At 39.9% G+C, this 25,602-nt stretch overlaps 1 protein-coding gene across 1 annotated transcript in view; it reads left to right on the plus strand.

Moving 5' to 3' along the window:
- The first annotated feature begins 1,580 nt into the window (after positions 1-1,580).
- Positions 1,581-25,602, plus strand: part of LRP6 (LDL receptor related protein 6) — a 178,402-nt gene continuing 154,380 nt past the window's right edge. The window contains exon 1 of the mRNA XM_035028204.1: positions 1,581-1,901. Coding sequence (XP_034884095.1) covers positions 1,847-1,901 — 55 coding nt within the window. The 5' untranslated portion in view covers positions 1,581-1,846. The remainder of the gene's footprint in view (positions 1,902-25,602) is intronic.

Here is a 25,602-nt window from a genome sequence, read left to right on the forward strand (position 1 = left end):
ATGTTAACTGACGTACAGTAGTGACCCCTTATCTGAGGTTTTGTTTTCCGCGGTTTCATTTACTGGCGGTCAACCACAGTTGGGAAGTAGATGATTCTGACTGTTGTCAAAAGATCAATAGTAGCCTAAGGCTATGTCACAGTACGGCATCATTTCACCTCACCTCATCTCTCATGGAGACATTTTATCATTTCACATCATCACAAGAAGTGGGAGTACAGTACAATAAGATAGTTTGAGAGACCACACACATAACTTCTATTATAGCATATTGTTGTAATTGTTCTATTTTATTGTTAGTTATTGTTGTTAACCTCTTACTGTGCCTAATTTATAAATTAAACTTTATCTTCGGTATGTATGTCTAGGTAAAAACAGTATATACAGGGTTGGGTACTATCCATGGTTTCAGGCATCCACTGGGAGTCTTGGAGGCATCCCCTTATTGATGAGGGGGGACTGCTGCATCAGTAACATTGTGGGAGTTGCTCCATTATCCCCGCCCATCTGCCTCCAGGTAAGTGCCTGTGACAGCTGGACAGAATGCACCTGATGGCTCCATTACGGTTAACTCCGGCTGGAGTTCCTTCCTAGGCTGAAGCTGCCACTTCTTTCTACGGGGTGTGTCTGGGCTGTTACACCTGGAAGCCCAGTGCATCAAGGGCAGCAGAAGCTGTGCAAAACCAGTCTGAGATTCTGGTGAATCTTTTCCTCCTCAAGCTGCGAGCTGATCAAAAATGCCAAACACTTACCTATAATCGCAACGTGTAAAATCCCAAACACGGTCCTCACCAATTGTCCCTTTGCTCTGTCTTAGGTGCTGACGCATTGATCTTGGAATTTTACCTGCCAGTTTAGAAATCTGTAGTCCTTGTTGGACCTAATTCTGGGGACAGTCTGTAATTCTGCAAAGCCAGGAGAAAAGAAAAAGCTCTGCTTTGAGTCAGCGTTTGAACATCCTTCACCATACCCCGTTTAAAGCTGGTGTAAGCAGCATTCGTCTTTATTTTCCCTAGAAGAAAAAAGCTTAAGCCCATTTCCGAGCCCGAAGATTGAGCTCATCGCCCCGCGTCGGGACCGGCGCGGCACTCCGAGCACGGCCTGCCGCTCCGCCGGCCGCCCGCCGCCCCCCACACCCCCGGCCCAGGTGTCAGCCAGCGGGTGCCCGGACCCCCACCTGGCTCGGCCGGCGGCGACCGCACAAAGAGCGGAGCAGGCGGCGGCCCGGCCGAGCCGCAGAAAGTAGTCCCGACCACGCCGGGCTGATGTTGTTCGACGTCGCTTCACGCCCTCCGCGGGGAGGGCCGCAGTGGCCGGCCCAGGAAAGAATCCCATAGGAATGCGCCGGCGGGAGACCTCTTCCCTCCAGCTCGCCTCCGCTTGCCTGGCGGATCTCCCGGGGTCTCCAAGCAGAGGCCGTGCGCGCGGTCCCCCACTTTCTTTCGTAGCTGCACGGGAGGCGGCGCCGAGGGAGGGGCTCGCCCGCGCGCAGGAAGACCTTCGCGGCGACCCGTGGCGGCGGCGGGCCCGTGGTATCCCTGCGCCGCTGCGTGAGAGGAAGAGGCTGAATGAGGAGCTGCGCGGGGGAAGCGGGGCGCCGGGGGAGGAGGCGGCGGGATGGAAGCAGACGCTGGCGTCGCGCGAGCCCCGGGCAGCGCGGCGCGGTAGAGAGGGCGGCGGCGGCGGCGCGCGCGGAGCCCTGACGTGCCCCTTTCTTTCTTCTCTCTCTGGAAAGCTGGGAAGCATGAGCGTGCAGACCTGCCGCTGCGGCGGCCGCCCCGGCTCCTCGCCTCCCCCTCTTCTGGCCGCCCCTCGCCGGTGAGAGAAGAGAACGCGAGAAGGGAAGATGGGGGCCGTCCTGAGGAGCCTCCTGGCCTGCAGTTTCTGTGCGCTCCTGAGAGGTGGGAAGGGGGGTGCGAAAGTTGGTGGGATTTGGGGGGGAGGTGGCCTTGTTTTGTGTGACTGGGGGGAGGGGGAGGGAGGGAGGAGAAGGGGAAGAGGAGCCAGGAGAGGCCTGGTCGTGGGGAAGGAGAGAGAAAGGGGCCCGGGAGAAGGGGCTCTGCGCTCCGCCTGGCCACAATGCAGACCCCTTCCCCGGGTTCCGGCCCTTGCCTGGACAGATCGGAGCCTCAGTCCGGGCTGCTTGTCTAGGTGAATCCCTGGAGCCCCATTCTGTCGCAATGACTGAGGGTCTGTGTGTCTCTTTCTGCCAGGAGTCATCTGGGAGAAGGGTCTTTGTATGTATTTGGGCTTTTAAAATGTTTGAGCCCAAGATGCTTTAACGTCGGTCTCCTCTCTCGAAGCCCCCACCTTTTCCGTGTCTCTTACGTGAACTTTTCGAGCCTTCTTACTATTTTTCCAGGCCTTGTTCCTACTAATGATTGGCTTCCGTTGGGGATATAATGATCCTGGGTGAGAGCACAGTTGGAAAGTGACTCCCAGGTTATAGGTCGAGCGTTTCAGCATTGGGATTCTTCTGAGCTTCAGCCCCTGATAAAATGGAAACGTTGCCCTCGTAACCCTTGGTATTCAGGACTTGCCCCTATTTTCAGAGCATGCAAGTGTACAGTTGACACTAAGTAGGAAAGTCATCCTTGTGTGAAGAGGAGCCCGTCCTGGGACCTAAGTTATCATTTGCTGCGCTCCCCTGGGGACTGCTTGCACTTTGGTAAATAACATAGGCTATCCTAGATAATTTGTTCGGAGACTCGCATACATTCGATGGCCCTGTAGTTTTTTGAATTGGCCTGTAAAGCTGTCACATACGCTGTGACTTTTATTTTGTGACCGTTCACTAAGGTTTTTGATTGGCCCGCAAGATTTCAACAGCTCTTCTCAAACTTATCAGTGTTGAAGTGGTGATGAGTTTGGTGCTATTGAGCATTTACCAGCCGAGGAATTTAAGTACGGATCGATGCAATAGCTCTGGCTTTGGTTTTGTTAAAGTTCTCATTTGTGTTCATGGTAAATTCTTTTCAGGTGTAAGACCTCTTGAGTCTATGGAGATTTTTTGCTCTTAATTTAACAAGCTAAACTTTTGTTAAGCCTCCAACACTTGCTAAAGTTTACAGGGCACGATAGTAACTCATGATCTTGCACAAATGAGCCCAATATGACATTTCTGTGTGTGTGTATATTTATTTTGGATGAATGCGATTGACTTTTTTTTTTGGAGGAGGAATTTTTTTTCCTTTGGTTACTCTTCTGAAGGATTATTACGTTTGCATGTTATATCTACTTATACTTAATAATTATGACTCACTGTAAGCATATTCCAAAGCATTTTCACATGTAACCCCTTAAAGATAGTGCTCACCTAATTTTCTTGGCAGAGAATTTAATGCAGTGTTGTGTCTTTGAGAGGTTTAATAAGTGTATTTTTATTTCATTATAGTATACTCTTTGTTGAAAGGGGATTTTACTATAGCTGTGAGAAACATATTTGACATAAGAATATGTACATTTTTAAAGACAGAAAGTAGAGTTAAATATGAGAGTCAGGTGATTGGTTAAAGTCTTGGGGAAATCGAAGTCCATAACCTGGGATACTTCTGGTTGCCAGGTTGTATTTCTTGGAGGGTAAGAGTGTGATGTAAATGCCATTTGTTTATTTTAACACCAAATTTGAACCTAGAGTTGGGTTTGTTTCCTGGAGTTTAGAAAAGTTGCACTTGAAGTATTAATTTGAGGTATGGTGTTATGTAACAAGACCTAAAAGACTTAATATTTTAAACTCCCTCATTTCTAAGGGATGAAGGAGTCAGTAGTTTAAACTCCCTCATTTTCTTAGCAAAGTTTGCATAAGTAGACCTCTCATTTTAAATGTAGCATGTTAATGGTATAAGGTGGTCTTTGAATTTAACAGTACTTGACTGTGAGTACATATTATTTGAACCAGAATGGTATTTTGATGTGAAAGATTTTATTCATATTTTAGATTCATTCCTCGATAGTGTCATTCTCTGTTACAATAGTGGCATTAGTTAACCTTGGACTCTGAGGAGAAAAATATGATTACTTTGTTGCATTGAAATAATTTTTTTTTCACAGAGGAGTTGTTAACATTGAGAAGTTAACATTGGGATGATGGGATGATGAGAGGGTTTGGGAGACCTTTTGTTCTGTAGTGCTGTTAAATCAGTATCTGAAGGCCAAGGAATAATGCTGTCATCATCTGGGCTGCATCCCTGTCCCTACCATGGGAGGACAAAGTGTAATGGAAAGATTTGGAGATTTCGACACTAAAATCTTGGGTTCAAAGTCTGTGCTTCTCTACTTAATAACTTTGTGATTCTGGTCTAGTCAATTTCTCTGGGCCTCAGTTTCTTTACCTGTAAAATGTAGGTAGTAATACTGATCTGATTTGCATGTTTAATGGGCATATTAAATGAAATGATGAGTATCAATGATTTGCTAACGTTATTTTTGTTATAATTTTTTATTGTGGACATATCCTCAAATGCTAAGAATTTGAGATTTAATTTGTATGAGGTTTACAGATTCTTACAGATAGAAGAGATCTTGATCATTCTGTTCTAACAGCTTCATTTGCAAGTGGGGATACTCAGATTCAGAGAGATTACGATTTGATCAAGCTCCTACAGCTAATTAATGGTAGAGGGATACTAGGGATTTATTAATGGTAGGGATTTATTGTTCATTCTTTTAGCAAATATGTTTGGAATACCTCCTGTATATCAGGCTCTTATGTCTCTGATTTTCTAGAGGAAATATTTTTATAAGAATAAATTTTGGAGTACCATTATGTGTATAATCTGCAAATACTTTGGGCTTGAGGAGGTTTTGTTGTTTATAAACATTTTCTGCTACTTAGTTTTTAAAAAAGTATATTAGTTTTGGTGGGATGGTGGAAAATACTGTACAGACAAGCCACTAGTGTTTTCCATCTTATAGAAGCGGTCCTTGGAAAAGCTTTTTCTTTAATATCAAATATAAAATCTCGAGGAGGTAGAATGAATTTTGGAGTGGGAATCAGGAGAATTAGATTCTAAATTTGCCATTAGTTATCTGTGTTGTAACCTTGGATAAGTCCCTTAATCTCTGTACACCTTATTTGCGTGAGGATGATGAATCCTTCTTTCGGAGATGCGTAATTCACATTAACATGTTAAGGGCTCTGAGAGAATGTGAAGTAGAGAGACCAATTTTAATTTTATCTAACCCGGGGTTTTCCAAACTTGATATTTTTTCCATAAATCCTTTTAAATTTCTGCTGAACCTTTGATCCAAGCAACACACTTGGAGAGAGCTGGACTGGATGGCCCTTTGAGCATGAGGTTGATTAGTGTGATTGATATTTGATGATAATTTCATGTACTTGAATTTGATACTTTCATTCCTACTTACTTATTTGGCTTTGGTTTCCTCATCTGGCTAGGGAAAAATTTGATTGGTTATGTGTAAGGTTATAGCTCATTGTTATCATGAGGCCTAACAGTGATTTCCCATGGTTTGGTTTCTCAGAGACTTTTTTGTTTTGCTATAATTGGAGGTTTTTCCATTTGCTAAACTGAAGTATTCTTCCATACAGTTATATGTGCTTTGGCTATCAGAAAGGACTGTCTTTTTTGAATATCAAAGAAGACTGTGTGGAGGGTATATAAATGGAGAATATTTTATGTGAACTTAAAATTTAAACATATTGGAAAAACACAGTAACCTGTTTAGGTCATGGGTAAATATTCTTGAGAAAATTCAATCTCATCATGGAAGTTTCATTGCAAGTTTATATTCAAAGAAGATTATAAAGTGGGGCACTATACCAGGAAGGTATGGGCTTTGTTGATAAACCAAGTTCAGATCTTCTACTACTTTATATAGCCTTGGACAAGTTACTTAGCTTTAGTGTCCTCTTCTGTTAAATAGGGATAATACCTTACAAGATTTTTATGAGAACTGATGGGATAATATTTGCAAAGGGAGAGTATAGTGCATAGTCAATAGTAGACTTTGAATAAATTGTTGCTAATATTAAGATGGCTAAGTTAAAAGAAATATTAATGCTCAGGAAAGACTAGTAAAACATTTAAGTGTCAGGCACTGTTACAGGGAGTCAATAGTTTTAGGCCAGTGGTCTTTGAACTTTTTTTTGACTCTTCTGCAACCAAAGCAGAAGTTCCATGAAATACTTTCACTTCTGATATTTTTTTTTTAAAGTTTTTATTTATTTTTTTAAGTAATCTTTACCTCCAACGTGGGGCTCAAATTCATGACCCCAAGATCGAGTCACATGCTCCATCATCTGAACCAGCTAGTCATCCCACTTCTGATATTTTCTATTTTATATAACTAAAATGGCCACTATATTAATTTTACCTTAAAGAAATGCAGCTTTAACACTGTTGTAGGTATTATAAATAAACTAGAAGATAAATAGTGCAGCTGATTGTGATACTTATTTACTTATTTAAGAGTTAAGTATAGGCAAAATAATTTTATCAAAACATTGTTTAATTGATAAAATTTTTATTGTATTATTTCGTTACAACAGTTAAAATTATTCAATTGATAGACTTCTCCCTGCAGGATGGGTAAATGCTATACTGAGTTCCTGCATTGCATGTTTAACTCTTTGTATGAGAGTTTTTATATATGTTCTGTAAAATGAGCCTCATCTTAATACTAGAACACCTCCACTTGAATAACTTTGAAATTTAGTCAAATACGTAGACCAGGCAACCTAAGAATAGAATATTAGCCCTTGAAATTACTAATTTAAAATATAATTCATCATAAATACAAGGAAAATAATGTTATTTGGTATTATTAACACATGCTTGGTTTCTCAAACTTGTGTTATTTGTGGCAGTGACTATCCTCACAAATAGTTCAAGACATTCAGATGTGAGACAGGAAAATATTAAAATGTGCCTTCGCTCTATTTGGTGAAAATTACTGGTATTTCAATGCTGTGATCCTCTTAGCTGTAATGTAACTTGCTAAGTTTTTTTTTTTTAAGACTGTATTTATTTGAGAGAGAGAGCACACGCATGAGTGGGGAGGGGGAGGAGCAGAGGGAGAGGGAGAAGCAGACTCCCTACTGAGCAGGGAGCCTGAAATGGGGTTTCAGTTCCAGGACCCCCAGATCATGACCTGAGTTGAAGGCAGATGCTTCAGTGACTGAGCCACCCAGGTGCTCCATAACTTGCTAACTTATTTCTGTGATACCTTGCTTGGAAGGGCCAGGAGATTGGGGATGCAAAGTGAAATCATATTTTTAGGCAAAAAAATTTATTAATTAAGTGAATCTTTAAGTTATAAATTGATATTAGGCCTAAAGTTATTGATTACATTCTCAGTAAAAATAAAAATGCAGAGGTAAATATGATTTGCAGTAGTCCTGTTTTTCAAGAAAGTAGTCATTCAGATACTAGAAAACTGTACCTTTATCAAATTATGTATGTTTGGCCAGGAAGCCATTTTTCTCTGATGGCCTTGGTTAGTCATCACTTTATCACTCTTAGACCAAAATCACATCAAGTACAGGGTATGGGTATAGGAGTCTTTCTCATTATTAGCCAGCTTTATTGGGAGGTGTAATTTAAGTGTATCCATATATCCAATTTAAAGATTCTGTATTTTGCAAGTCTGAGAAAGCTACATCTGAACTTCATGAACGTGAACTCTTAGCTACACTCTTATATGGTCTTTATTTGTAAGTTTCTTGATTTATGCCAGTGAAGACAACAGCTCTTTGTTAGATGTAAAGTGTTTCAGGAATAGGTTTTTTCCCCTTCATATAGCACCATGAACCAGAGTTTTGCATATATGAAGTATTCTAAATTTTACATTTAAAGCAATATTAAAAGATGTGAATTTTTATGACGTTTATATAGTCTGGAACTTCATTTTGTGTTTTGTCTCAAATTATTTATTAGACATGGTATAAATTTGTAGCTACTATAATTCTTTTTTAGCACAGATTAGATAGAGAAAAATAATCAGAAATAAATCAGTGTGTTTATATCTGAGACTGAATTTGAAATGTGGATTATGTAATGTGTTTTCTGGTTTTAGGATATAACTATTGCATTGGTAATATCATTAGCATGCTCAAGCACTTTTTTTTTTTAAAGATTTTATTTTATTTTTTTATTTATTTTATTTTTTTTTTAAAGATTTTATTTATTTATTTGACAGAGAGAGACACAGTGAGAGCGGGAACACAGGCAGGGGGAGTGGGAGAGGGAGAAGCAGGCTTCCCGCGGAGCAGGGAGCCTGACGCAGGGCTGGATCCCAGGACCCTGGGATCATGACCTGAGCCGAAGGCAGACGCTTAACGACTGAGCCACCCAGGCGCCCCAGCTCAAGCACTTTTTTAACCCAGTTTTTTTTTTTTAAAAAGATAGAATTCACATACCATAAAGTTCTCCATTTTAAAGTGTCCAGTTCAGTGTTTTTAGTATATTCACAGGGTTGTACAGCCATCACCACTGTCTAATTCCAGAACCTTTTCATCACCCCAAAAAGAAACCCTGTACCCCTTAGCAGGCACTTTTCATTTCCTCTTCCCCCAGCCTTTGGTAATGACTAATCTACTTTTCTGTCTCTATGGATTTGCCTGTTCTGAACATTTCATATAAATGAAATCCTACAATATGTGGCCTTTTGTGTATGGCTTTCACTTAGCATAATATTTTCAAGGTTCATTCATGTTTATAGCACGTATCAATACTTCCTTTTTATGGCTGAATAATACTCCATTGTGTGGATACAGGAAGTATTTTCTAATGAGTATGGGTTTGATCATTGGGATCTTTATCTTCAGAAATTATTTTTGAAATCTCTTTTTGAAGTTATAGAAATAAACATGAAAAAAAATCCAAGTTCTTGCTTTTCTGCTGGAGAAGTACTCAGTTCACCAGCACCTCATTTCTGTGTATTGACTTACATAGAGCCCTGTCTCAGTTAAACTCTTTTACCAAATTCATATTAGATTAATAGGATAGAAAGGATATTAACAATTACTGGCCCAAGACAGTAATTTCACATGCAGTGCCTTCTGTATGTACTTCATTTTACCTGGGCCTTATTACAGTTTTGGAAATGATACCAGTCATTTTTAATAGAGGAAAATAAATGTCAGTGTTGTTTTGGAGTTTGCAAATAGGTGGTTTGTCATAATACTGTTAAATGAAAACCAGTCTGGATTTAGGTAAGGAGAGACTATTCGAGATGATATTAAAATAAGGAGAATGCTCTGACTGAAAGATCTGCAAATGTCTCAAAATCAAGCACAAAAAAAACTTTCGTAGAGAAGGCTAAGCAGGCCAGCAGGAACTTTCTATGGGGGTGAGTCAAGAGGGTGGGGATAAGCAGATTACATGATCAGGATAACTTAACTGGATTTGTTGTCCCCCTGTGGTCAGCTGATACTTGGAATGACCTGTTAAGGGGGGGGAGTTCTGCATCTGCTTGCTTAAACTTAGAGCAAGCCAAAGTTTAGGGGCTTGTAAGCTAAATCAGTGGATACATTATGAACAGTTGTGAGCACTTGATCAGTTCCCCTGTTTAAAACAAAATTTTTCACTATTAGGGTTATGTTTTAGTCTGTTGAGGCCTTTAGCTTTTTGCTATAACAAGAAGAGTATATAGATTGGGTGGTTTGTAAACCACCCAGTTTATATTGTTTATAAACAATAGACATTTATTTCTCACAGTTCTGGAGGCTGGAAGTCCAAGATCAAGGTGCCAGCATGGACAGTTTCTGGTGAGGATCCTCTCTGGGTTGCATACTGCTGACCTCTCTTTGTATCCTCAGAGTGGATAGCAAGAGAGAAGAAATAAGCTCTCGGCTCTTCAAAGGGTACTAATTCCATTCATGAGGACTCCATCCTCATGCCCCGCCTTTTTTTTCCCACTCTTAGGACTTCATGTAAGGAGGGCTAAATACTCCCCAAAGGCCTCACCTCCCGATACCTTCACATAGTGGGGGTAGGGTTTCAACGTAAGAATTTGGGGGGACACAAACTTTTAGTCCCTAACAGGGTAGAAGAAGAGTCATTGTGAAGTTGGTATCATTAGATTTGACCTGATTATTTATGTAGGTATAGGCCTTGTGAGTTTGCCTTGCTGGACATTTTTTTTTGGTTTGTTTTTTAAAGATTTTTTTAAATTTTTATTTATTTATTTATTTGACAGAGAGAGAGAGAGCACAAGCAGGGGGAGTGGGAGAGGGAGAAGCAGGCTTCCTGCTGAGCAGGGAGCCCAACGCGGGGCTCGATCCCAGGACCCTGTGATCATGACCTGAGCGGAAGGCAGATGCTTAACAACTGAGCCACCCAGGTGCCCCGTTTTTTTGTTTTTTAAAGTTTTATTTATTTATTTGACAGAGAGAGACATTGAGAGAGGGAACACAAGCAGGGGGAGTGGGAGAGGGAGAAGCAGGCTTCCCCTTGGAGCAGGGAGCCCAATGCAGGGCTTGATCACGGGAGTCCGGGATCACGACCTGAGCCGAAGGCAGACACTTAACTGACTGAGCCACCCAGGCGCCCCTGCTGAACGTTTTTGTAAGGAATCTTGGATTGGACTTGAAGAAAAATGATTATTAAAGTATAATTGACATGCAGTGTTACGTTAGTTTCGGGTGTACACTATATAGTGATTTGACAGTTCTGTACATTACTCAGTGCTCATCATGATGAGTGTAGTCCTCCTCCATCGCTGTACAGTGTTACTGCAATATTATTGGCTGTATTTCCTGTGCTGTCCTTATCACCGCTGTGACTTATTTATTTTATAAGTGGGAGTTGGTACCTCTTAATTTCCTTCATTTTTCTTCATCCCCCCACTCACCTTCTCTCTGGCAACCACCAACTTGTTCTTTGTATTTAATAGTCTGGCTTTTTAAATTTGTTTTGTTTTTTTTGGATTCCACATATGAATGAAATCTTATGTGTCTTTGTTTGACTTATTTTATTTAGCGTAATACCCTCCAGGTACCTCTGTGTTGTCACAGATAGCAAGATTTCATTCTTTTTTATTGTAGAGTAATAGTCCATTGTGTGTGTGTGTGTGTGTGTACATCACATCTTCATCCATTTATCTATTGATGGATACTTGGGTTGCTTCCATATTTTGGCTATTAATAAGTTACACTGCAGTAAACATAAGGGTGCATATGTCTTTTTGAATTAATGTTTTTGTTTTCTTTGGGTAAATACCCACAGTGAAATTACTGGATCATATGGTATTTCTGTTTTTAATTTTTTGAGGAAACTCCATGCTGTTTTCCACAGTGGTTGTGGAACCAGTTTACATTCCCAAAAACAGTGCATGATGTTCCTTTTTTTCCACATCCTTGCCAAACTTGTTTCTTGTCTTTTTAATAATAGTCATTTTGACTGGTGTGAGGTGACATCTCATTGTGGTTTTGATTTGCATTTCTCTGATGATTAATGATGTTGAGCATTGTTTCATATGTCTCTTGGCCATCCATATGTCTTCTTTGGAAAAATGTCTCTTCATGTCCTCTATTCATTTTTTAATCAGATTGTTTTTTTGGCATTGAATTGTATAAGTTTGTTATGTATTTTGGATATTAATCCCTTATCAGATAAATGATTTGCAAATGTCTTCTTCCATTCAGTAGGTCGCCTTTTTGTTTTTTTGATGGTTTCCTTTGCTGTGCAAAAGTGATTCTGGTGTAGTCCCAATGGCTTTAAAAGATTTATTTATTTGAGAAAGAGAGTTCCCCCTCTGTCCTTGAGAGAAACCCAAGCAGACTCCACGCTGAGCAAGGAGCCTACATAAGGCTTGGTCTCATGACCCTGAGATCACAACCTGAGCTGAAACCAAGAGTTGGATGCTTAACGGACTGCACCTACCAGGTGCCCCTGGATTTCACTTTTAAAAAAGCCTCTTGAAGCCAAGGAAGCCAAGTCAAGAATTCACTATCAGGTTTCACTTGTAGTACTTACAGATTCTGGTGAATTCTTGAGGTTCTCAAACATAGCCTAGAGTTCCTGGGCCTGCCTGGAAGTGATCTTGCTTACTTCACCTGCGAGGCTAGGAACTTTAGGCCAGGTACCAGTCTAGTTTTCCTAAGAGAACTGTGAGCACTGGCTTCATGAAGTCAGCTATAGCTCCTTAAAACTGTCTGGTCGTATTTAATTAAATGAGCACTGCTTTCAAATATGGCATTCCAGTCAAAGCCTCAGTTGCATAACCAATGTTTCCACCTAGGGGACAGGCTCTTATTGAACCTGTGCAAATATTTATATTGCTATGAAAATAAGAATACACAATAAAAGGTTTTGAATTATGGAAGAGTCAGGCAGGGAGAAAAAGATGTTTTATTTCTGTTTACAAAAGCATATTCTGCTTTAAATCATTAATGAGTTATAACATAAAAGAAAAAAGAATTCTTTATATCCAGAAAATAGAACATTAAAGATCAGCAATATCTTAAATAAAACTCGTAATCATCCTTCATCAGTTTATTCTGTCCTATTAATTAATTCTTGTTCGGCTAGATCTTGGGTTAGTAGTCTTATGAATCTATCTGCTTCCCCACTAGCTTTTTGGAAATCCTGACTTAGTCCACTGGTATAGTCTCAAAGTTATTTAAGTGATGCCATCAGAAGCCCAAGAGTACCTGGTATAGTCCTTTTTCAACAGTCTTTTTTTGTTGTTGAAGATGAGCACTCTAGCTTATAGCTGATTTGCAAGCACTTTCAGAGAAGCATCAGAATAAAACCAAAAAACTTACCTGCAGATGACAAAAGACGTAAAATGGTAGTGATTAAGTTACTCTTGATAATTTAAATTAATTAGTTGATTAATTTTTAAATTAAATAATCTCCATGCCCAGTGTGGGGCTCACACTCGTGACCCTGAGATCAAGAGTCATCTGCTCTACCAACTGAGCCAGCCAGGTGCCCCACTACTGATCATTTTAAAAGTGAAAGATCTGTTGAGAGTTTGTTATAAAATATAATGTGAGTGATGAGGAAATTTGGTTGTTTTGTGGCATGCAAACCAAAGTCAGTTCAATCCAAAAAAGTTTTAGACAAAATATCTATAAGCATAATAATTAGCCTTATTTTAAAGAAGAGTGGATATTATATCTAATTCATGTGTATAAATGTATATGATCTTTGCAGAGAATAAAACCATAAAATACATAATAATCCTGAGCCATATGTCCTATCAAACATATAGTTAGAGCACATCAAGAATATATCAAGATTACGAAGGGGTGGTGGTGGAGCAGGGTGGGAAGGGAACCAAAAACAACCAAAAGAATATATCAAGATTATTAAGTAAAACATTTTAGTAAGTCTGGAATAAGTCCTAAACATTTGTATAATAAAATTCTGTAAGTAAGTGATGAGAATTCTGATCGAGAAACACTGGCCTATCTGGTAGAATATAGTATATTCAGATATGCTGTATATGACCAAGTTAACATAAAAAAATGTATATAACTGAAATTATCAGTGGTGATACAACAGTATTGTTATCTAATATTAGGCAGAGCGCACCAGGACTCCTGATAAATAGAAACATATCATGGACGGTGAGAGTATTGATAAGTTTCTAGACTTCATATAACTTCTGAAGTAATAATAATATTTTACTCATATAGATTTAACCTAGGGAGGGTAAGCATCACTTCTGATTTTGACAGTGCTTCCCATGCAAATCATAACATTGATCAAGTAAACCTAATTATTATTTTTTAAAAAGATTTTATTTATTTATTTATTTGAGAGAGAGCACAAGCAGGGGAGAGGGAGAAGCAGACTTCCCACTGAACAAGGAGCCCAATGCGTGGCTCGATCCCAGGACCCTGGGATCATGACCTGAGCTGAAGGCAGAGGTTTAACCAACTGAGCCACCCAGGCACCCCAATCTAATTATTTTTAATACCTCTCTTTACAAGGTGAAAGAAGAAATTCTTTGTGGATTCCCAGGAACCCTTTGGGAAATTTCAATAATAGTCATAGGGGCAACATACATCATTTAGGATTTGATTTTGAAAAGGCAGAATGTCAGAAGTTGTCAGGAGATTTAGAGATTTGAACATTTGGTTAAATAGGATCATGGGTCAGTGAGAAGAAATACTTGGCTACCTATTTTACCAAAGTGTCAAAAAATTTTATTTAAAGTAAACATAGGAAGGAACATGATGAACTATAGCTCTTTCAAAAGTGAGAAGACTTTTTAAACAATCAAGGTAATGATAAAGTCAATTTCAAGCACTGGAAATTCTGATAAGACAGAGTTTTTGCCTTCTGGGAAGAGTACTCAGAAGGCAAAGAAAAACCTTTTATAATCTTTATTCATTTAAGATTTATTTATTTATTTTAGAGAGAGAGAGCACAAGTGGGAGAAGGAGAGAGAATCTCAAGCAGACTCCACATGGAGCCCAATGCGGGACTCCCATCTCAAAACCCTGAGATCATGATCCGAGCCAAAACCAGGAGCAGACACTTAACCAACTGCACCACCCAGGCGCCCCTTATAACTTCTTTATTAAGAGTAGACCGGGCGCCTGGGTGGCTCAGTTGGTTAAGCGACTGCCTTCAGCTCATGTCATGATCCTGGAGTCCCGGGATCGAGTCCCACATCGGGCTCCCTGCTCAGCAGGGGGTCTGCTTCTCCCTCTGCCCTCTTCCCTCTCATGCTCTCTGTCTCTCATTCTCTCTCTCTCAAATACATAAATAAAATCTTTAAAAAAAAAAAAAAAAGCAGACCAACGACTCAAGAAAATTTTGTCATTTAATAGAAGATCAAATTTTTGTTTTGTGCAAGTAACAATATTTGATACTAAAGCACTTTTCAAAACTCTTACAAAATAAACGCATCAGATCTTAGCCAGCTTTGACCACAACAAAAAAATTTCTTTTTCATAAATTTTTATAACCTTTTTTTTTTTTAAGATTTTATTTATTTATTTGACAGAGAGAGACACAGCGAGAGAGGGAACACAAGCAAGGGGAGTGGGAGAGGGAGAAGCAGGCTTCCCGCAGAGCAGGGAGCCTGATGCAGGGCTCGATCCCAGGACCCCGGGATCATGACCTGAACCGAAGGCAGACGCTTAATGACTGAGCCACCCAGGAGCCCCAACTTTTTATAACGTTTTATATCCATTCAGGTTTTGTCCTACATCTTGTTCTCTCTATTCTGGAAAAATTAGTCATTTTACTTTGGGATTATTTTCTTTTTCTTAATAAAAACACATTATACATATCCCTATACAGAGTTGTTCTTTCCTGTCACTATTTCTCCTGGTAGAGTCTCTTTTAAATATAAGATTATGACTTATAAATTACCGCTGTTTTACAGAGAAAACAGAGTTGCATAACTGTGAACAGTCATGCACCATCATTTTGCAGTAGACTGGCAGAGCTTATGAATATACATCTTACAACTTTTTATAGCTGTACACTTCTCTATATGGCAAAAATGAATATGCCTATAAATAAACTCAAATATATATAGCTGCTTGGTACCATAAAAGTAAGAGGGGAAAAAAAAGTATAAACTTGAAATGCTTATGCTTTATTGTTCTGTCTTAATTAGAAATGACTTTGGTATTTAATTAATACCCGTGAATTAATTTACCATAGTTTTTTTTTTTTTTTTAAGATTTTATTTATTTCAGAGAGAAAGCATGCACAAGTGGAGGGGAGAGGCAGAGGGAAAGGGAGAGAGAGAAGCAGGCTTCCCACTGAGCAGGGAGCCTGTTGTGGGACTCTGTCCCAGGGTCCTGGGATCACAACCTGAGCTAAAGGCAGACACTTAACTGAGCCACCCAGGTGCTCCTCCAGTTCATATTTTTAACTCAGGTCCCTGAGAGCCCCTCATGAGTCCCTGGTAGGGAAAAGGGAGGCTTAAAGCTCAGGTGACTATAGGGAGTTGAGGGTTTGGAGTGAGAAGGGAAAGGTCTGATACGGTAGATAGAGGGTTGGAGGAGATTGGGGTATTAAAGGAGGATAGATAAAGGATTCAAGAGAACTGACAGGAAGGTTGAGGGTGGTAAAAAGGACAAAGGAAGAGCAGAGGGTAATGGGAAAGGAGAGGTTTTTAGCTGAGCCAGTTTGGGGAGGTCCCAAGTTTTGCAAGGAGGACATTGAAGTTCTAAATTGTCTCTAGTAAAGTTTTGCCATTTTTGAAGATACTGAGTTGAGTTAGTGCTATAATGGTGAAGCATGCAGTCAATGGGAGAAGAGGAATGGTGCTCAACAGAATGAGAGTTACTTATGGGATTAAATGATTAAATCAGAAATAAGAGTTCAAAAGAGCTGGGAAAGAGTACAAGTGTACCTTGCAGATACTGCGGGTTTGCTTCCAGACCACCATAGTAAATGAATATTGCGACAAGGCAAGTCAAATGAATTTTTTAGTTTCCTAGTTCATATAAAAGTTATGTTTACACTGTACTGTAGTCTTTTAAGTGTGCATTAGTATTATGTCTAAGAAACAACACATATGCCTAAATTTAAAAATATTTTATTGCTAAAAAATGCTGACTATATTCTGAGCTTTCATCAGATTGTACTCTTTGCTGGTGGAGGGTCTTGCCTTGATGTTCATGGCTGCTGACTGATCAGGTTGATGGTTGCTGAAGGTTGGGGTGGCTGTGGCAATTTCTTGAAATAGAAAACAGTAAACTTTGTTGCATCGATTGACTCTTCCTTTCGTGAGCGATTTCTCTGTAGCATGTGATGCCATTTGATAGCATTTTACATATAGTACAGTTTCTTTAAAAATTGAAGTCAGTCCTCTCAAAGCCTGCTGCTACTTCATCAACTAAGTTGATGTAATATTCTAAATCCTCATTGGGCTCCATGTGGAGTCTGCTTGAGATTCTCTCTCCTTCTCCCACTTGTGCTCTCTCTCTCTCTCTAAAATAAATAAATAAATCTTAAATGAATATTTAAATATTAAATGTTGTCATTTCAACAGTCTTCATAGCATCTTCACCAGGAGTGGATTCCATCTCAAGAAACCACTTTCTTTGCTCATCTGTAAGAAGCAACTCCTCAGCTGTTCAGGCTTTATCATGAGATTGCAGCAGTTCAGTCACATCTTTAGGTTCCACTTCTAATTTTCTTATTATTTCCATCACATCTGCAGTTACTTTCTCTGCTGAAGTCTTGAACCTCTAAAAGTCATCCATATGGGTTGGAATCCAAACTCTTGTTAATTTTGATATTTTGATCTCTTTCCATGATTCATGGAAAAGTGGCATCTAGAATGGTGAATCCTTTCCAGAAGGTTTTCAATTTACTTTGCTCAGATTCATCAGAGGAATCACTGTCTATGATAGCTGTAGCCTTATAAAATATATTACTTAAATAATAAGACTTGAAAGTTGAAATTGCTCCTTCCTTTGTGGGCTGCAGAATGGATGTTGTATTAGCAGGCATGAAAACAGCATTAATCTTGGTGGACATCTCCATCAGACCTCTTCGGTGACAGGTGCATTGTCAATGAGCAGTAATATTTTGAAAGGCATTTTTTTTTCTGAGAAGTGGGTCTCAACATTGGGTTTAAAACATTCAGTAAACCATGTTATAAACAGATGTGTTGTCATCCAGGCTTTGCTGTTCCATTTACAGAGCAGGCAGAGTAGATTTAGCATAATTCTTAAGCACCCTAGGATTTTCAGAATGGTGAATGAGCATTGGTTTCAACTTAGAGTCACCAGCTGCATTAGCCCCTAACAAGAGACTCAGGCTATCCTTTGACATTTTGAAGCCAGGAATTGACTTCTCTCCAGCTGTGGAAGTTCTAGGTGGCATCTTTTTCCATTATAAGGTGGTTTTGTTTACGTTGAAAATGTGTTGTTTAGTGTAGCCACCTTCCTTAATTATCTTAGCTAGATCTTCTGAATAGCTTGCTTCTGCTTCTGTATTAGTACTTGCTGCTTTACCTTGCACCTTTTTGTTACAGAGATGGCTTCTTTCTTTAAACCTCATGAACCAACCTCTGCTAACTTCAAACTTTTCTGCAGCTTCCTCACTTCTCTCAGCCTTCATAGAGTTGAAGAGAGCTTGGGCCTTGCTTTGGGTTAGGGTTTGGCTTAAGGGAATGTTGTGGCTGGTTTGATCTATCTAGACCACTAAAACTTTTTCCATATCATCAATAAGGCTGTTGTGCTTTCTTATCATTTGTATCTTCACTGGAATAGCACTTTTTTATTTTATTTTATTTTTTTAAATTTTATTTTATTATGTTAGTCACCGTACATTACATCGTTAGTTTTTGATGTAATTCCATGATTCATTTTTTGCTTATAACACCCAGTGCTCCATGCAATAAATGCCCTCCTTAATACCCATCACTGGGCTAACCCATCCCCCCATCCCCCTCCCCTCTAAAACCCTCAGTTTGTTTCTCAGAGTCCATAGTCCCTCATGGTTCATCCCCCCTCCAGTTCCCCCCCTTCATTTTTCCCTTTTAATTTCCTTCAAGAGCTTTCCCTTTGCACTCACAACTTGACTAACTGGTGCAAGAGGCCTAGCTTTCAGCCTTTCTGAGCTTTTGACATGCCTTCCTCACTAAGCTTAATTACTTCAAGCTTTTGATTTAAAGTGAGAGATCTGTGACTCTTACTTTCACTTGAACACTTAGGGGCCATTGTAGGGTTATTCATTGGCCTCATTTCAGTATTGCTGTGTCTCAGGGAATACAGGGGCCTGCGGAGAGGGAGAGACACAGGGGAATGTCTAGTTGGTAGAACAGTCAGAACACAGAAAACATTTGTCAATTTGGTTGTCTTACATGGGTGCAGTTTTGTGGTGCCCTAAAATAATTAGAGAGGTAGCATTGAAGATCAGTGATCAAAGATTACCATAACAAATAAAACAATAATGAAAATGTTAGAAATATTGGAACAATTACCATAATGTGAAATACATACGTGAAATGAGCAAATGCGGTTGGAAAAATGGCACCAATAGACTTGCTTGATGCAGGTTTGCCACAAACCTTTAATTTGTAAAAAATACAGTATTTGTGAGGCGCAATAGAGTGAAGTGCGATAGAATGAGGTGTGCCTGTATTCCCTTGTGATGAGCCAAGGAAATTCCCACTGTAATCTCCATTGGAGGAGTCAAGGGAAGATAGAATAGCTGGGAATATTCCTTAGAGACTCTATGTTGCCATTAATTGATTTCTCCATTCTAGCCATTGTCTTCACAATTGCTAGCCTGAATTCCATCTCCGACATCTTGGTTATATCTGCATCCATTTGTAAATCTGCAGCATAAGTCATAATCTCTGAGTCTTTTCTGTTTTGGGGGCTCCTCCTCCTCCTAGCCCCCTCCTAGCCTCATTCTGTTGATGGGTGTTTGAGGGAATGTATAGAGTCCAAATTATTGACCAGAATCCAAGCAAGATGCACCTGTTTTCTTGGGACCTTAGGGTTGCTGACCTCTTGTTTTCCCAACCTGTCTTCTACTGGAGGGGCCTGCCGAGCTGTTACTCAGGCAACCCTGTTTGGGCGGAGTTGCCCTGCCCCCTGTGGCGGGGGATGGGCTCAGCGGGAATCAGTCTTTGGGGCTTTTGTTCTCTGGTGCCTTTCCCTGGCGGCTTTCTGCGTCTCTTCCGCGAGTCAGAGCAGAAGAGACCGTTTCCAACCCTCTGCCTCAGAGCAGAGAGACCGCAGTCTGTTCTTCAGTGAGCACTCTAGGCCACACCATCTCCGTTTCTGTCCGTGCTGCTATAAACTGCAGCGGCCTGGGTTGTGCGCCCCTCCACAGCGCTCCCAGTCCTGCCTCCAGGTCGGGGCACGTCTCTGCCCTTTGTGCTTCTAAAACCGCCAGCCGCTCCCAGTTCGCGCGCGCGACTCCGCAGCTTGGGGTTCTGTCCCAGGGACTGCAGTTTGCGTGTGTGCGACTCCGCAGCTCGGGGTTTCCACCCCAGGGGTTGCAGTTCACCGGCGGGACCCGGCGCACCGGGTATCCGTCTCGGAGGCTGCAGTTCGTGTGCGCGCGACCGTCGCTCTGGTTTCTGTCCAGAGGGCTGCGGTTCGCGTGCGCGTGACCCCGCTGGTCTGGTTTTCCACCCCGGGGGCTGCCCTAAAGTTCTTTCCCTTCGCTACCGGTCTGCGAGTCTGTGCCCCGTCCGCAGCGCGCGAGGCTGTCACTCACTGGCGGTGCAGGATCCCCACGGCCAGGCACCCTCCTGCTGCCGTTTATCCTCCGATATCTGCCCACAGAATCACGGCTCTCCACTTTGTACCTCAAAACCAACCGCCTGCGATATTCTGTTTGTAGAGATCCAGATCTTCTTACATCTCAGGCTGGTTTCGTGGGTGCTCAGAGTGGTCTGGTAGATATCCAGCTCAATTCCGGGACCATTTGAAATAGGGTCCCCTACTCCTCTGCCATCTTTCCCCCCTCTAGCTGGCAATATTCCTACTCAGGAGTCAGGGTGTGATTCTCAAAGAGCCAAAGAAAAAAGTTTCTTTGCCGGAAAGTATCAGAGTACTATGTTGCAACAGACTAGATGCCTGGAGCACTGGTTCAAGAGTTGAACTTAAGGAAAGATACCTGAATCTCTGGACAGGAGAGGAATTTAAATAGGATTATCAAGATGGGAATGGTGTGTGTGAAGTCCAGTCCTCATCCAAGTCATGTCACCATACAAATGTCAAAAATAAATCCCTACTCAGTCAGGGAGATTATTCGAAAAGGTTATTGTAATAGGTAGAATGCTCTGACCACAAGATATGTTGGTATCTCAAAATCAAACACAAGAAGACTTTTCTCTTGAAGTGCCAGCAGGATCTTTGTGGGAGAGTGGGATAAGCTTTTGGGATTTAGGAGATGACATGACCACGGTAGTTTAACAGATGTTTTTTTTTCCTGTGGTCACCTTATACTCAGAATGAGTCCTTAAGAGAGGATGTTCTGTGTTGTTTTGCTTAAGCTGAGAGCTAGCTAAAGTTTAGGGGTCTGTGGGGAGGAGATAAGCTTGACTAAACTTTGAACAAGTCAATAGGTAAGTAACGGGCATTTGTGAACACTTGGCCAGAATTAATGTAAAATCCTTTTGGGTTTATGACAAATATATTGTTAGATCAGGTTCTGGAGAATTCCTTTTAGATATTAGTAGATTTACCATATCTCTGTAAGGCAGTGAACTCTTTCTAGATACTGGGGATAAACTTAGTTATATTGCTCCTGTTCCCAAGGGGCAGAGATCCTAGTTGAAGTAGAAAATATATTTTTGAAAATGCTAATATCAAAAAAGTGGTAAAGACTGTAAGAGCTCCACCTTTTCAGAAGGAAAGCTGAAGCAATTGGGAAGATTCATGGAATAGATAACATTTGAATCTGGCCTTGAAGAACTTGCTTGTTGGGATAATGAGAGGGAAGTATGGAGTGGGCAGCAAAATGAATACGCTGTGGTGATGTAGTATGATGTGCTCACAGTCAGTGTGTTCCAAGCCAGTTTGTATGATGCAGAGGCTATAAAATTAAGTTAGAGTCTTAGGTAGAAGTCACCTGGTGGTGGCCTGAAGTATTGAGGCTTTTTATTTTAGGCAAAGGAAATCAGAAAGCTGTTTGAGTTGGATAAAGTAGAAGTATTAGAAGTGGAAAATGGATGGGAGAGTGTTGAGATCACTTACTATTAAGGTAGTTCAGGCATAAGGTCATGAAGGTCTAGAGTAGGATAGTGGTTCTGAAAATGGAAAAGAGGCAGATTTAAGGACATGCTAAAGAAGAGTCAGCAAGACAGTATTTGGCAGACTGGGGGAAAAGGGAGGTGTCAAAGAGGGATCCACTGTGTACCTGTAAGATTAGGAAAATGGTACCATTGACTCTTGAAGATATTTTTTTTGGCAGGTTGTGGGGGAGGTTATGAATTTAATTTAATGGATGGAAGAGATGGCCAACAAGAAGTTATAGGTGCAGTACTAAAGGTTAGGTTGGAGATGATGATGATTTGAAAATTACCTGAATAGAGTTGACCAGGTGAACTTGCAGATGTTCTCTTCTGTACTTTGCATTTCTGGAACAAGAGAGAATCTTGGGGATACCCATATTTGAGAAGTGGGAGGAGGATTTGAAACTAAAAGGCAGATGAAGCATGACCAGAAAACCAAGAATAACAGTGTAGTATAAGGAGAATTCTACATTGGTAGGGATATGGTCAACATTGCTGAATGCTACATAGAGGTCAAAAATAAGGACGGAGAAAAGACCATTGGATTTGTGTGCTTCTGGAGACTTGGAGAGAGCAGTTTTAGTTGAGTGATAGATGGGAAGTTAGTCTAAGTTAGACTAAGATGGTGGTATGAAGTGTATTCAATATTGTAAGATTTTGTGGTTAGGAGAAATATAATTCTCTCGGTGGTAGCAAGGTTAGTGTTAATAGAACAAAGTTTTTTGATAGCAGGGACTTGGCAGGATCCATTGAAGATACAAGAAATAGGGAATAATCCATAGAGCAAAGTTGCAGAGAGGAAGTAGGGAGACTGAATCAAAGTATTGCTTTAACCATAAAAGGGAGAAAAGGTAACTTGTCATTTGAGACTGAGGACAAGATAAAGGAGGATAGGTGGGATATATAGAGATTTTTGAGAAGTTTAAATTAAGATGTTGGGGATAATGACATTTACCTTGCTCCCTGCCTCACTGAGATTATTTTAGGAGATGATCCGAGATGGGAGGATTCAAAGCATGGAATTTGTCTTCAGGAAAGCAGAAAAAGTTTAGAAAGGCTACTAGAGAAAGTTTGGTAGGAAGTTAATAAAGGAAAATGAGGATTCCTAAGCACCTATGCGGGTTCCACTGAAGGGATATGTTGGCAGATATTTGGGTTATCTGGCTATTCGGAAGTTAGAAGGTAAGCTCTTTGGAATGAAAGTTAATGGAATGCATGGCATATATGCTATAACTAGGGGTGTGTGTGTGTGTGGATCCAGTGTATTTCTTTCATAGATTAAAACAATATTACAAATCAAATTATACCTTTCAGATATCCCATTTAATATATTGCTGAATATCTATTGGTACCAATATCTATTGGTTGTAATATTGTAGAAAGTTATTCAAGTATCAGAAAGGTGGTTAGGGTGAACCCTGGGATTTCCTTTTAATAGTTGGTAGGTTTACATAGTGTTCTTTCTTTATTTTTTTAAAAAAAGATTTTAAAGTAATCTCCACACCCAACATGGGGTTCCAAACTCATAATACCGAGCTCAAGAGTCACATGCTCTACTGACTGAGCCAGCCAGGCACCCCTACGAATAGTCCCTTAGAAATCTTAATTATAAGTAGTACTGCTAAATTAAAAGAAGTTAACTCGTCCCCCCATCCCAGCCCTTTTTTTTATCCCCTTGTACTTAGAAGGCTTTTGAGGTCTTAAATGATCAGAAAGGTTCTTTGGATTTTGTAGACTAAATGTTCAGTAGAAATATTAATGTTTGACTTGAAAGTCATAGACAGACTTAACAGATGTAGCTAATACCTGATGCCACATACAGGTTTGGTACACAGTTTTCCAAGGATAGTGCCATAAAGAAAGGTGCTCAATAAATAATAGATTATTATCACTCTTGGATTTTAAATTGTAAGTGCTCTCAGGCAGTTGCTTAGCCCTGTGTAGTACTTAGCATTGTGCCCTTAACTAATAGAGACCTTTTTCCTGATTTTTAAAATTGGCTCATAGCATGAAGGGTTCAATATAAGACACTGTGAGTACTGATAAATCGTTGTGATGAATGAAGCCTTGAAATTAGTTAAAAGTGAATCTGTGAGGGAAATTTATTAATTTGCCAATAGCAGTATTAGATATACGGAATAAGCAGACAGGGCTCTTAGTCACTTTTCTAAAAAGCTATCTACCTGTTTGTTTTTGACTAAGACAGATGGATTTAAGCTTAGGTAGTAGAGAAATTAATGTTATGCTTCTAGATGACAACCATTTGGCAGCCATAATCCATAAAGTGGATGAACATCACTTTTTTTCTTTATACTTTTTTGAGCACCTTAATTTTTTTGAAATTAATTTCTTTTTTTTTTTTTTAAAGATTTTATTTATTTATTCATGAGAGACAGAGAGAGAGAGGCAGAGGGAGAAGCAGGCTCCCAAGAAGCAGAGAGCCCGATGCGGGACTTGATCCCAGGACCCTGGGATCATGACCTGAGCCGAAGGCAGACGCTCAACCATCTGAGCCACCCAGGCGCCCTGAAATTAATTTCTTAAAAAAGAGATAGTGATTACTTTTAAATGGTACTTGGTATTGCCTTTGGATGACACAGTTTTAGACTTTTAGTTAAGTAATTGTGAGAGAAGATTATGTACATTATTGCATAACTCTGGTATTATTTTTCCTTCCCTCATTTGTATTCTTCATCGCAGCCTTTAGATCTGTGCTATTCTATATGACCGCTTGTCTCTTTAAATTTAAATGAATTAAGGTTAAATAAAATTAAAGATTTAATTTCTCAGTCACACTAGCCACATTTTAAGTGCTCCCTAGCATGTGGCCAGTGGATACTGTATTGCCCAGTGGAGAGTGTATTTCTATCATCCTAGAAAGTTCTTTTGGAAAGTTGTACTCTAGATCTTTAATTACTAATGATGTCAGGAAAGTAAATGTCAGGAACTTGGAATAGATACTTGAAAACTCCCAAAACCATAGAATTTATACAAGTTCAATCCTAACAGCTTCAGCCTTCTCAAAGTTTAATATTACTTCTTTAGGATAGGCTTTATATTTAGTTTTGATATTAGGTCTTATTCAGAGGTCATTCTGATAATAATGTAAAACGGAATAAAATAGTTGTGTCAAGAACTATCTCTGCCAGATTGTTTATTTAACAAGTTTATTAAGATATAGTTGATAATACAATAAAATGTGCATATGGAAAGTGTATTTAATAAGTTTTGATATATATACCTCTCACGAACCATCCTCATAGACATAATATACCTGTTACCCACAAGTTTCCTCATGCCTCTTTATAATCTCTTCCTGTATAATCCCTGTTCTTTTTTACCCTCTTTGTCCACCTCCAGACAACCACTGATCTGCTTGCTGTCACAATAATTTGAATTCTCTACAATTTTATATAAATGGAGTCATTCAATCTGTACTTCTTTTTTTGATCTGACTTCTTTCACTCTGCATTATTTTGAGATTCACATGTTATATGAGAGTCCATGTTACATGTACAAATAGTTCATTACTTTGTATTGTATGGATATATTACAGTTTGTTCATCCATTAGTTTGTTGATGACATTTGTGTTGATCCCAGTTTGGCCTTATTTCATATAAGCAGCTATGAACATTTATGTATAGGTCTTTGTATTGACATATGCTTTTATTTCTCTTGAGTAAATACCTAGGCATGGAATGGCTGGATCATATGCCAGGATGTATGTTTAACCTTTTAAGAAACTGTCAAGCTCTTTTCCAAAGTGGCTGCACCATTTACATTCCCCCCCGAGTAGAGTGTGAGTGTTCCACTGGCTCCATATCCTTGTGAATTCTTGGTATGGCCAAACTTTTTAATTTTATGTGACAGACTGTTTTAATAAGAAAAGACTGTCCTAGTAGAATTATTTCTTTGCTCTTGCAACTTTTTGTATTTAAATGCTGCAAAAATAG

The sequence above is a fragment of the Mirounga leonina genome, unplaced genomic scaffold (genome assembly GCF_011800145.1).
Source record: "Mirounga leonina isolate KUSES-001 unplaced genomic scaffold, KU_Mleo_1.0 Mir_201, whole genome shotgun sequence".
Classification (NCBI taxonomy): Eukaryota; Metazoa; Chordata; class Mammalia; order Carnivora; family Phocidae; genus Mirounga; species Mirounga leonina.